Source organism: Tachysurus fulvidraco, chromosome 7, assembly GCF_022655615.1.
Source record: "Tachysurus fulvidraco isolate hzauxx_2018 chromosome 7, HZAU_PFXX_2.0, whole genome shotgun sequence".
Taxonomy (NCBI): Eukaryota; Metazoa; Chordata; class Actinopteri; order Siluriformes; family Bagridae; genus Tachysurus; species Tachysurus fulvidraco.
The window spans coordinates 20,682,291-20,695,506 of record NC_062524.1 but is presented as its reverse complement, the minus strand read 5'-3'; the positions used below and the strand labels follow the sequence as shown (position 1 = coordinate 20,695,506).

At 41.7% G+C, this 13,216-nt stretch overlaps 1 protein-coding gene across 2 annotated transcripts in view; it reads left to right on the top strand.

The window, feature by feature from the left end:
* Window positions 1-13,216, top strand: part of LOC113660715 (spectrin beta chain, non-erythrocytic 1-like) — a 76,252-nt gene that overhangs the window by 55,212 nt on the left and 7,824 nt on the right. For both annotated transcript variants that reach the window (XM_027174436.2, XM_027174435.2), the window contains 15 exons: window positions 307-1,063; window positions 1,819-2,021; window positions 2,109-2,199; window positions 2,424-2,570; window positions 3,707-3,970; window positions 4,840-5,064; window positions 6,269-6,358; window positions 6,530-6,808; window positions 8,153-8,283; window positions 8,531-8,735; window positions 9,216-9,590; window positions 9,681-9,925; window positions 10,986-11,124; window positions 11,770-11,854; window positions 11,938-12,134. In XM_027174436.2, the coding sequence (XP_027030237.1) occupies window positions 307-1,063; window positions 1,819-2,021; window positions 2,109-2,199; window positions 2,424-2,570; window positions 3,707-3,970; window positions 4,840-5,064; window positions 6,269-6,358; window positions 6,530-6,808; window positions 8,153-8,283; window positions 8,531-8,735; window positions 9,216-9,590; window positions 9,681-9,925; window positions 10,986-11,124; window positions 11,770-11,854; window positions 11,938-12,134 (3,433 nt within the window). The remainder of the gene's footprint in view (window positions 1-306; window positions 1,064-1,818; window positions 2,022-2,108; window positions 2,200-2,423; window positions 2,571-3,706; window positions 3,971-4,839; window positions 5,065-6,268; window positions 6,359-6,529; window positions 6,809-8,152; window positions 8,284-8,530; window positions 8,736-9,215; window positions 9,591-9,680; window positions 9,926-10,985; window positions 11,125-11,769; window positions 11,855-11,937; window positions 12,135-13,216) is intronic.

Here is a 13,216-nt window from a genome sequence, read left to right as displayed (position 1 = left end):
ATCTTAGCAAGTGATATCTTTAATCGGGTCAAATTCTTCTACTATTTCTCTGAGTTCTAGGCATATTTTTTCAATTTTAAGCTTTATATTTTCTAATTCTATTGATCGATGATTATCTCAACGCTTAAAATTTGAATCTGCGCGTCGAACAAGAAAATCTAAAGCTTTTCAAATGTGCGTTGAGAGACATAGATGTTGTTAGATAATTTGTATAAATTTCATTTGGGTTTTCTTAAAAGTTTTAAAATGAGTGCTGAGAAACCCCACTTCTATAATTTAGATATATTTTGTGTTGTCTTTTTCCAGGTGGAGTCAGTATCGTGATTTGGTAGACCGGAAGAAGGATGCTCTCAACTCTGCTCTAGGAGTGCAGAATTACTACCTCGAATGCAACGAGACCAAGTCCTGGATTCGCGAAAAGACCAAGGTGATCGAGTCCACCCAGGATCTAGGCAACGATCTGGCTGGCGTCATGGCACTTCAGCGCAAGCTGACTGGCATGGAGCGAGATCTTGTTGCCATAGAGGACAAACTGGGAGACCTTGGAAAAGAGGCTGACCGATTGGCCGAAGAGCATCCGGACCAGGCTTCTGGCATCAAGAGTCATTTGGGTGAGATCAAAGATGTGTGGGAGGAGATGAATGGTACCATGCATGCTCGTGAAGAGTCCCTGGGAGAGGCCAGCAAGCTTCAGCAATTCCTCAGGGAGCTGGATGACTTCCAGGTGTGGCTTTCACGCACCCAGACTGCCGTGGCTTCCGAGGACATGCCCAACACTCTGACTGAGGCTGAGAAGCTCTTGGCACAGCATGAGGGAATCAAGAATGAGATCCGTAACTACAAGGAAGACTATCAAAAGATGCGTGACATGGGCGAGACAGTGACCCAAGGCCAGACAGATGCCCAGTACATGTTCCTGAGTCAGAGGCTGCAAGCACTGGACACTGGCTGGAACGAGCTCCAGAAGATGTGGGAGAACAGGCAGAAACTCTTGTCGCAGTCTCATGCCTATCAGCTCTTCCTCAGGGATACCAAGCAGGCCGAGGCTTTCTTGAACAATCAGGTGGGGAAACAAGTACTAATACTAAGTTTATGGAGTGAAACTTTATGCTGTGGTTGATGTAGTCAGAACATTCACCAGTCTTCAGATTTTAGTGCTAAAAGGCTATAGTACTTGCATTTTTGCTGCAGTATTATTTTATTCAATGCAATAAGTTAATACAGTGATGCAAAAAATCTGTCTGGTCCAAAGGAAACCATGGTAGAGAAACATATATCGCTTAGAGTAAGTAGAGCAGGAACTCTACTTTAGGGTATGTTTTTGAATTTAGGTTTAGTTGAGGAGATGCTGAAGACACAATAGTTATTTATATATGCAAATAAAGTTACAAGATTGCTGTCTGTAAGGAGTATGGACATAGAGCATACACTAGTTAATTATTGAAGCTACAATCGCAGTTGCTGTAATATAAAGTCTCCAGTAGGTGTTCCTATAATTGGTTGCCATAGTAATAACGTTTTGCAGCAGGTGGAGCAGCTACCATTCCGGATCATGTGAGCTCTACTGTCTTCACTCCGAATGGTAGTTACTGCACAGTGTCCATATTTGCATACATTTCAACAACTAGTCTCTAAAGGTTTCTGTCACTTAAGTCACTGGAAATTTGTCATCAATCATTGCAAGGTGCTGCTTGTGTGAATATAGTGTAAGAGCAATGTAACAGGCAATGTAAAGGGAAAATGTCATTTACTGTATATAATGGGATTCATGGAGTTTTTGGGCAGTTAAAGTAACACTGGTTCTCCTGTTTCCTCCAGGAATACGTATTGGCCCACACAGAGATGCCAGCTACCCTTGAAGGAGCAGAAGGAGCTATCAAGAAGCAGGAGGACTTCATGACTACCATGGACGCTAATGAGGAAAAGATTAACGGCGTGGTGGAGACCGGCCGCAGGCTGGTCAGCGATGGGAACATTAGTGCCGAACGTATCCAGGAGAAAGTGGTCTCTATTGAGCAAAGGTATAGTGATGTACTTTCTAGACTTATAAATATCAGTGTATGCTGCCATAGTAAATAAATGGCTTGGGATATGGTGTGTGTTTACAGGCATAAGAAAAATCGTCAGGCAGCCAGTGAGCTCCTCACGAAGCTGAAAGATAACCGAGATCTTCAGAGGTTCCTCCAGGACTGTCAGGAGGTGAGATGAACACTCGAACACAAAAGCATGAACCCCCATATATACGAACACATGAATACATACACACACTCAAACATTCAAACACACACCCTATTAGAACTTTTTCATAATGTCAATGTGAACATGTATGTTTGTGTGTGTTTGTCGTTCTATGTTGGTGTGTGTGTTCATGGTTTGTGCACATTCCTGACCTGGTTGTGTAACTGTCGCTTCCACACTTCCAGTTGTCCTTGTGGATCAGTGAGAAGCTGTTAACAGCACAGGACATGTCCTATGATGAAGCACGCAACCTGCACAGCAAGTGGCTCAAGCACCAGGCCTTCATGGCAGAGCTGCAGTCCAACAAAGAGTGGCTAGAGAAAATTCAGAAGGTATAAAACCGCTAATGACATTAAATATCATATTCACATAACATGAGCTATGGGAATTGACTGTAAAAGAGAAGTAAAACACTGTACACTACATAAAACTGCCATTAATTGCGAGATGACGACTAAAGATCAGTCAGTAAAAGTACGGAAAAACAGGAAGTAGATCCTAAGCATTTAAATATAATATCTATGACCATTTATTGTCATTTATTTGTTGTCGGTCAGCTTTGTGGTTGGGCTTCATCAGCCATCATTTGAGGACGTCGGCAGGAAGGAATTAGTGTTGGGTCTGCGGTGGTCTCTGACCTATTAGTTCCTCAGGAGCTCTTGGTTGCTTAATTCCACTTGACTGTTGTACTGTATGAAGGACATTATTTACATTTATATTATTTCCTGTCCAGTGTCACCAAATGAGGATGAGGTTCCCTTCTGAGTCTGGTTCCTCTCAAGGTTTCTTCCTCATATCAGCTCAGGGAGTTTTTCCTCACCACCGTCACCTCTGGCTTGCTCATTAGGGATAAGATTAGGGATCTTAGAGATAAATAGTAATTTAATTTTAAACCTTACCATTTTTATTCTGTTCCTATACTTCAGTAAAGCTGCTTTGAGACAATGTCAATTGTTAAATGCGTTATACAGATAAATTGATTTGAATTGACTTTATAAAATGAATTATATATTTTATATTTACACGAGTAACAGGATTTTTGGATGCACAGGAAAAACTGTATATTATCACGTAAACGTTAATATAGAAGAAGGTGGCTAATATTTTATACTACTACAAAATGTATATGTGCTTATTAAATTTTAAAAATTAACTTTGAATGTTTTCTGAAAATGAAAGTTTAAACACTGATCAGTAGAACTAGGGAATTTTGAGCTTGTAAGAAATTGTGTAAAGTCATCTTTTATATTTGTTTTTCTATCATTTCATAAAGAATAATTAAATCCACCTGTTTTTTTTTTACTTGCCAAGTTGTCAGAGTAGGAGCATGAAAGGTTTAAAGCAATCTGTTTACACAATAATACACATACGCTTTATTTTCCAATGTTAATGGTGAGGTAGATTGCTAGAGGACAATATATTTAAAGAATAGCTTTCTCATTCCTCATATTTTCTCATCCTCATACAGGATGGCACAGCACTGGTGGCTGAGAAACCAGAGACTGGGCCGGTGGTAAAGGAGAAACTGGAATCACTGAAGAAGACATGGGACGAGCTGGAGTCCACAACCCAGACCAAGGCCCAGTGCCTGTTTGACGCTAATAAGGCCGAGCTGTTCACACAGAGCTGCGCTGACCTGGATAAATGGCTCTCTGGCCTGGAGGGTCAGATACAGTCAGACGACTTCGGCAAAGACCTGACCAGCGTCAATATCTTGTTGAAGAAACAGCAGGTACTGCATACTGTATGGTTTTAGAAAAGTGAGAATTGGTAGCTGTTAGACTACCAATCAGAAGGTTGCGAGTTTTAATCCCAGGTCCACCAATTTGCCACTGCTGGGACCCTGAGAAAGGCTTTTAACCCTCAATTGCTTTACTTTTCACATTGAAGGAATGTACATGGAACCAGTCAGTTGTAACTGCAAATTTCAGGTTCTTTAAGGAGAACTGTTGAGATTTAAAGGACTACGTTCATGTTCTCTGCTGTAACGTGCATGCTAAAAGTCTTATCTGTATACCACAGGCTGCATGTTACTTATTGTCCAGTTCCACTGCAGTACTGTAGAGCCTACAAGCAGGGCATGGCAGCTGAGAATCAGTAGAGAAATGAATGAGAAATGGAAGCTCCAGGTCTCTGAGTCTCAGTGTGGCTCATTCATATCTGGTGCTCAAGCATCACTAAAGCAGTTCACACTAGCGATTGCGTAATCACACCCTCCCCTTCTTCTCATAGTTATGCAAGCTCTCTTTCAGCATCTCTCAGTGATGCTGTGTGAGAGAGAGAGAGAAAGAGAGAGTGCAAGGAGAATGCTGAGAGTAAAATGTGAATATGTGTAAGTCTGTCTATGGTATAAATCCAATGTGGTATAGTCTTATATTTACATGATGAGGATATGATCTTTGCATTGTGTAAATTAGTGCAGAAAGCTTCGGGGTGAGAGAGCAACTCTGTGTGTGTGTGTGTTTGTGAGAGAGAGAGAGAGAGAGAGAGAGAGAGAGAGAGAGAGAGAGAGAAAACATGCATTATTTCATGTGTGAGGTATGGGGAGAGGTTGCTCCAGATTTTCATTTCTTCATTCCTTTCCTTTCTGCTCTTCACCAGATGCTAGAAAGTCAAGTGGAAGTGAGGCAGAAGGAGGTGGAGGAGCTCCGCACGCAGGCCCAAGCACTCAGCCAGGAGGGCAAAGGCTCAGATGAGGTGGATGGCCTACGCTGCGGCGTGGAGAAAAAGTTTCATGAGATGCAGGAGCCACTGAAGAAACGCCGGAGCAACTTGATGGCCTCTCGTGAGATCCACCAGTTCAACCGTGACGTAGAGGATGAGATTGTGAGTCAACCTGCGGGTCTAATTGTTAAGGAATTGTTAGCTAAGGTTTGATTTAAAATGAGCCCTAAGTAATACTATACCTAAACCATGTATACAATCTGTATATAAGAATTAATTATTGAAGGGGGATGGGATTTACAGTGGCTTAGGGATAAGAATATTTGTCTCCTACCTACAGATTTAAGGGTTCATTACCACCTCTACCCTGTGTACATGTTCTCCCTAAGCTTCAGATGTCCCTCTACTCATGCCCCAAGTCTCCTGGGATAGACTCCAGGCTCACAACAGGATTGTGTGTAGAATTACATGTAACAAATGCAATGACATGTTCCTTTATCACGTATGCATTCGTTTTGCTACTGAAATGAGACAAAATCATTTTTTATTTCCTGTACCTTCTGGACAGGAACATGCAGTAACTCTGCCCCCTAGTGGATGTGTTTAGTATTGTATATTAGAGGACTTTTAGAGGGATGTGATAATATACGGAATGAACTGATGTGTTCTGAACAGATACAAATACAAAACACACTATTTGTTGTTGTTCGTTCTTGTTGGAGTCTAGAGAAGTGTATCAGTTCTGCTAGATACAGAGCCAATACTTTATCTGCTTTATTATTTACTTTATCTTTAGTAAATGCTTGATCACTAGTTTTGAAGTAGGCAGCTTGAATTTTGGGAAATATAATAGAATTATATATAATAGAATTCCCTTAAAAAAATTAAAAAAATCACAGGCAGGTACAAACATCTCTAGCAGACGGTGAGAAGCTGCATAGCCTGAAATCACAGACTATGTTGACAGTGCAGGATTTTTTTCCCCCATGGAGCATAGTGGTAAGGTTCATTATGACGCCCACGTTTGGTTTCAGAGTAAGTTTCAGTGTAAAAGCATTACATGCACTTGTATTTGATGCTGATTTCTACCTTTCCATATACAAAACTGCAAACCTGTGCACATCAGCATGACACTAACTGATGAACGCTCAGTAATTTAGAACTTTTTTTTTAATTCATTAAAAATGTAGTGAATGCTTTTGGGCACGTGTAAGGGGGAGCAGCAGGTGATTTATTTTTCTACAGTAATGACTGTTACTGTTTTCAGGCAGAATAGAAAGCACTTGTTTTTCCACTGTGCATCCCAAATCTCTATTTCCTTATTACACAAATTCATGTTTAATATTTATTTGTTTGTTTATTTAAGCTCTGGGTTGAGGAGAGAATGCCAATGGCCACATCTACAGAGCATGGCAATAATTTACAGACTGTTCAGCTGCTCATTAAGAAGAATCAGGTAAGTAACTAACCCTAACGGAAATATTGAAACTATTAAAAACACACAAATCGGATTGTCTTTTAAAGAAATCTTCTCCAAGTGTCTACACTACGTATTCTATATAAGCAGCATATATTGTATATATTCTATATATTGTCACCTGTGCCTGTATTTCCATCATCTCACTAGACCCTTCAGAAGGAGATCCAGGGTCATCAGCCACGCTACGATGACATTTTTGAGAGGAGCACGCACGTCTTGAAGGACAACAGTCCCGTCAGTGCAACAATCCGGCAGCGGTTAGATGAGCTGAAGCGGCTATGGAGCTTAATCCAGGAGGAAGTCGAAAAACGCCACAGACGCCTGGAGGAAGCACACAAAGCCCAGCAATACTACTTCGACGCAGCGGAGGCTGAGGCCTGGATGAGTGAACAGGAGCTGTACATGATGTCAGAAGAAAAGGCAAAGGTGAGGAAGGCAGTTTATAGTATTTCTGATGCAATACTGCTTGCAGTCCCTTGTCAAAAAAAATCTTATAGATTCCTATAGACAAGATGTAGAAATATCCAGTAGAACCACTTTGACAGTTTTCTACATGGGATTCATTTGGGTTCCTATTCAGGTCTTTATGGAAATTCAAGCGACAGAGAGCTTGAGGTACAGTAGCATTATTGTTTTGGGTGTTGATCGGAAAAGAAATCAGTTAGAGGCAGCAAAATCTATCGGTGTAATAATTTATGTTCGATAACACGTACCCCAAAACTTCTCCTGACAATTCTGCCATACATGGGATGTTAAACCCTCTGGGGATTAATGAAGTATTTCTGATTCTGATTAAAATACTCAAATATTAAAGAAAGTCCTTTAGTCCCAAAAGTCCTACAAAAGATATTCAGATCAGATACACTTGTATTAGATTCTCAGAATAAGTATTTGCAGACCCTCTTTTAATAGTAAAACAGTTTGTAGCAGATTTCTGTTTTGGGGTATATTTAAGGTGTTCCTTTTGTGATTACTGGAAGTATTTAAACCTGTTTGAAAATAGGGAAGGAGGAAGAAAATGCTGACAAACAAAATCACCGAGTAGTAAAGGATTGAGTTAGAACAGGACTTACAACTTATTTACTTAGTTATCAGTGCGTCAGGTCTGCTGCCTCAAAGTTGCTAAATGAAAATGTCCCTCATTATTCATGATCAACTGTTCGTTTATTTTATTTATTGTTGTTATATTAAAATGGAATGCAAGTCTCTTTTTGGATCAGTACAAAAAAAGAGGGCACAGTTAATAGAAAATAGACAGAGGCTAGATGCGGCCAAGTAAAAATCAGGCAGAAGCTATTCAGCTACCTAGCACTGTGCTAGTATTTCCAGTGTATTGCTAGGTAGTTACCTTGGCTGATGTCTTCTCTATAACATTATTTGCAGAGTTCATTCACAAGCTAGCTATTGTTAGTCAAAGCATTGGATAAAAATGGTCTATGTCTTAGTCTCTTTATTATGTAAGCACTAATGTGGCTCACATTAAAGGGTAGTTGCTAAGTTTTATAGCAAACTAGCTAGAAAATTTGTAGGTCACATATTATTTACAACAGTAGGAAATATTGCTAGATAGTTATTGTCTAATTAGCCAGTTAATAATTTGCTGTGAATAAATTGGATACTAACAGCCTCTGCTGTGAAGTGAAAAGAAAAACAAAGACCATTTTAAAATTGGACATTTGTTAGTTGAAAATGAAGGTCTAATTTCACCTTGCTTGTCACTGTCTCTTTCTTTCCTTCTTTATTTCTTGCTCTTTGTGTTGTTCGGAGCAGGATGAGCAGAGCTCTGTAGCTATGCTGAAAAAACACCAGATCCTGGAGCAGGCGGTGGAGGACTATGCTGAGACAGTGCACCAACTCTCTAAAACCAGCAGGGCATTAGTGGCTGCAGGACATCCAGAAAGGTGAGGATTTGGGTGTTGTGTAATATGTACAGAGCGACAGAAGGATGATTAACAGGGAAAAAGAGTGCAGGTCATGGTAGATCTTGTTAGAGTCTGATACTAATATTGAATTGTTGAGGTGTTACGGTTAATTGTGCCTGAGAGACGCTTTTCCGTTCATTTATTCTAGATATGTTTTAGGCACAAATCACTTATGCGTCATCATAACGAGAAACTAATGTTAGTTAATCATTGTAATATTCATTAGTGAGAGAATCAGCATGCGTCAGTCTCAAGTGGACAAGCTGTATGCCGGTCTGAAGGACCTGTCTGAAGAAAGACGAGGAAAGCTGGACGAGAGATCCTGCTTGTTCCAGCTGAACCGTGAGGTGGATGATTTGGAGCAGTGGATTGCAGAGAGAGAGGTGGTGGCAGGTTCTCACGAGCTCGGCCAGGACTACGAACATGTCACTGTAAGACCTCTGACATATATCCTAGCACATAGTGCTTCTTTTTTTTTTATCATGGGCTTCATTTGGGTTTGTATTTGCATATAGATTTGCTAAAAAGACAGAATACAGTGAAAGACAGCTACATTTGTGGATGATTTATTTGTCCTTGATTCCAAGGATGAGGGACTGAGGAACATTTTGTGAGGTTATGCTAATATGAAGATATTCGCCCACTCTATTATGACATCTGCACACTCTTACATGTTTCCACATCCTACAATAAAACATGTATGATGGACATACACTTCTGTTGAAATACTTTTTTTTTGTAAGGAAAAGGTGTCCACTTATTATGCTGGAATTAAAATCCTGACAGAATCGAAGTATTCATGAAAAAACACACATTAAGCAAACATTTTGTTTAGATTCGGTCATTTTAAATCAATCAAGCTCCACTTAATTATTCCTGCTCTGTTGTTTCATTATTTTTGTAACATACAGATGCTACAGGAGCGTTTCCGAGAGTTCGCTCGCGATACAGGAAACATCGGGCAGGAGCGCGCTGACGCAGTTAACAAGATGGCAGACGAACTGATCAACTCTGGTCACGTAGATGCCGCCACCATCGCCGAGTGGAAGGACGGACTCAACGAGGCTTGGGCCGACCTACTGGAGTTAATCGACACCCGCACACAGATCCTGGCTGCCTCCTATGAGCTGCACAAGTTCTACCATGATGCCAAGGAGGTGCTTGGACGCATCTTAGACAAACACAAGAAGCTCCCAGAAGAGTTGGGCAGAGACCAGAACACAGTGGAGGCGCTGCAGAGAATGCACACCACCTTCGAACATGACATACAGGCTTTGGGAACGCAGGTGAGGGAATATAGAATTTTTCTAACTCAATCTGGCATCCACAAGCTTTAGCATGTTTTTCATGCGAGTGCTTTGCTGTCTGTGACACAGGTTAAGCAGCTGCAGGAGGATGCGGCACGTTTGCAGTCAGCCTATGCAGGAGATAAGGCTGAGGATATCCAGAGGCGTGAGGCGGAGGTGCTGGAGGCCTGGCGTTCTCTTCTGGAGGCGTGTGATGCCCGCCGCGTGCGTCTCATCGACACCAACAACAAGTTCCGCTTCTTTAGCATGGTGCGTGACCTGATGCTTTGGATGGAGGATGTCATCCGACTCATCGATGCCCAGGAGAAACCAAGGTATACTGCATGTTTTACACAATGAGCTGCTCACTATTACTTTTTTCTTCAACAAACCTTAAATAAATGCTTGATGTTCAGTCTGGAGGATTCATGAATAATAATAATAATAAAAAAGAAGTGAATTATTAGTATAAACTAAATAATTAGCACAAGTTTTTCACACTTGAATTAGTTAACTGTGAGTCACTAGAAACCCTGAGGAAACAGAATCCTGTGGTGTCTTGTTCAGCATTTCACCCTGCTCATACTTTACCCAGGGTTAACTATAAATCATGAAAATTTATTATCTGACATTTTACACTGTACATTCTTAAACCGTGGGTTCACCTGCTCATTTGCATACATGTGCCTTTAATAAACAGGATTGGAATACATTTAAATAACTGCTCGTCTCACACTTTCACATCAGATTTCACATCACATCACCCAGAAACAGGATGGACTGCAGGTCAGACCAAGAAATTGGCCAAGAAATGCGGCTAAAATGCTTGATTTTGCTGAAGCTCTTTTTTTTCACCTTGTAGAGGATTTTATACTTTTATACTCTTACCAGTAAAGACACACATATGTGATTACTTTCTATGATTATTGTGCTCATTTTTCACGCATATGAATTGAAGAAGGTTTTCGCTGATCATGTGCCAAAAACTCTGTCCAATCTGCCAAAAATCTGTGGTCATTTTTAAAAATGGAAAATCCCTCAAATCTCTCAGTGTCTACTCGAATTTGTGTTCAATTCAACACAAGGGGAGACAAGGGGAAGAGTAATGTGGTTGAAGCTAAAAGGACATGAACAAGAGACAAAGCAAAACATTAAGACGGTGTCATCATTATCTGTCTGCGTCTGGATCCTATCCTAATGCTTATTAGATTTGGGTTTAAGATGCAGAAGCAGAAATGTCCTAATGTAAAACATCACTGACGTGTCGGCCGTTCATTCTTGTTCCTGTTCGAAACACGACTCACCAAAATCTGTTTTGATACGGAAACCAAGTATTTGAATTGTATCAAACCATGCAGTGAAATTAAGAAATGATTTTATCATCGTTTCATTTAGGGACGTTTCATCTGTGGAGCTTTTAATGAACAATCACCAAGGCATCAAGGCTGAGATTGATGCTCGTAATGACAGCTTCACATCCTGCGTGGAACTGGGAAAAGGCCTGCTTTCACGAAAACACTACGCATCCGAAGAGGTGAGAATAACGTGTGTGTTTCTGTATCTCTGCTCATTACTGGTTCTGTCACAAGCTGCTCTAATGGATTTATCAATCTGTAATAAAGTCAGAAATTATGCTGATGCTCAAAATATAAGATCAAAAGCTCCACTTGATCCTTTATACGATATGGAGAAAAGGAAACGGATTTATAATCACACAGTCCGGTGTCACCCAGATGGGTTTCAAGGTTTCTTCTTCATATCGTCTCGGGGAGTTTGTTTCTCATCTCCGTCAGCTTTGGCTTGCTCATTGGCGATAAATATCAATGAATATTTTAATCCACTTTTTTTATTCAGAATTTTTATATTTCTGTAAAGCTGCTTAGAGACAATGTTCGTTGTTCAAAGTGCTATACAAATAAAATTTTATTGAATTGAATTAAATAGATGACTCCTGCATCCAGCATTTGTGAAGGCAGGTTGAATTTGGATGTATGTAAATTTTTATTTTTTTATTTTTTTAAATCAAAGTAATTCATTACATTTCACTGCGAAAGTGTGTAAAATAATTGTGTTCACACTAATTATCGTTGTTGACTCCATGCAGTGTTAGCCTAAAATGAATCCCCATGGCAACTAAAGTTTGACTATACATCATAATTATTTTCTTCTGTTTGCTCAGATCAAAGAAAAGTTACTCCAGCTGACCGACAAAAGAAAAGAGATGATTGACAAGTGGGAAGACAGATGGGAATGGCTGCGACTGGGTAAGTCCTGTTCGATCTGGTTTAACAGAATACACTTGTGAGGTGGTAATCTGGTTGTTTGACTGCATGTGACTTGGCATCAGTTCTGGAGATGCACCAGTTCTCACGGGACGCGGGCGTAGCTGAGGCGTGGCTGCTGGGCCAGGAGCCTTACCTGTCCAGTCGAGAGATGGGTCAGAGTGTGGACGAGGTGGAGAAGCTCATCAAGAGGCACGAGGCTTTCGAGAAGTCGGCTGCTACTTGGGAGGAGCGCTTTGCTGCCCTGGAGAGACTTACCACGGTGAGAGAGAGCTGAAACGAGCAGTCACTGTGAAGGAGAAACTGATTTTGAAAGCAGTGGTTTTCCAGAATACGAATATAACGTGTATCTGTCTGTGTGCGTCTGTCTGTCTCTCTGTGTATGTTTGTCTGCGTCTGTTTGTGTGTGTGTCTGCGTCTGTCTGTGTGTGTGTCTGCGTCTGTCTGTGTGTGTGTCTGCGTCTGTCTGTGTGTGTGTCTGCGTCTGTCTGTGTGTGTGTCTGCGTCTGTCTGTGTGTGTGTCTGCGTCTGTCTGTGTGTGTGTCTGCGTCTGTCTGTGTGTGTGTCTGCGTCTGTCTGTGTGTGTGTGTCTGCGTCTGTGTGTGTGTGTCTGCGTCTGTCTGTGTGTGTGTCTGCGTCTGTCTGTGTGTGTGTCTGCGTCTGTCTGTGTGTGTGTCTGCGTCTGTCTGTGTGTGTGTCTGCGTCTGTCTGTGTGTGTGTCTGCGTCTGTCTGTGTGTGTGTCTGCGTCTGTCTGTGTGTGTGTGTCTGCGTCTGTCTGTGTGTGTGTGTCTGCGTCTGTCTGTGTGTGTGTCTGCGTCTGTCTGTGTGTGTGTCTGCGTCTGTCTGTGTGTGTGTCTGCGTCTGTCTGTGTGTGTGTCTGCGTCTGTCTGTGTGTGTGTGTCTGCGTCTGTCTGTGTGTGTGTGTGTCTGCGTCTGTCTGTGTGTGTGTGTCTGCGTCTGTCTGTGTGTGTGTCTGCGTCTGTCTGTGTGTGTGTCTGCGTCTGTCTGTGTGTGTGTCTGCGTCTGTCTGTGTGTGTGTCTGCGTCTGTCTGTGTGTGTGTGTCTGCGTCTGTCTGTGTGTGTGTGTCTGCGTCTGTCTGTGTGTGTGTGTCTGCGTCTGTCTGTGTGTGTGTGTCTGCGTCTGTCTGTGTGTGTGTGTCTGCGTCTGTCTGTGTGTGTGTGTCTGCGTCTGCGTCTGTCTGTGTGTGTGTCTGCGTCTGCGTCTGTCTGTGTGTGTGTCTGCGTCTGCGTCTGTCTGTGTGTGTGTCTGCGTCTGCGTCTGTCTGTGTGTGTGTCTGCGTCTGCGTCTGTCTGTGTGTGTGTCTGCGTCTGCGTCTGTCTGT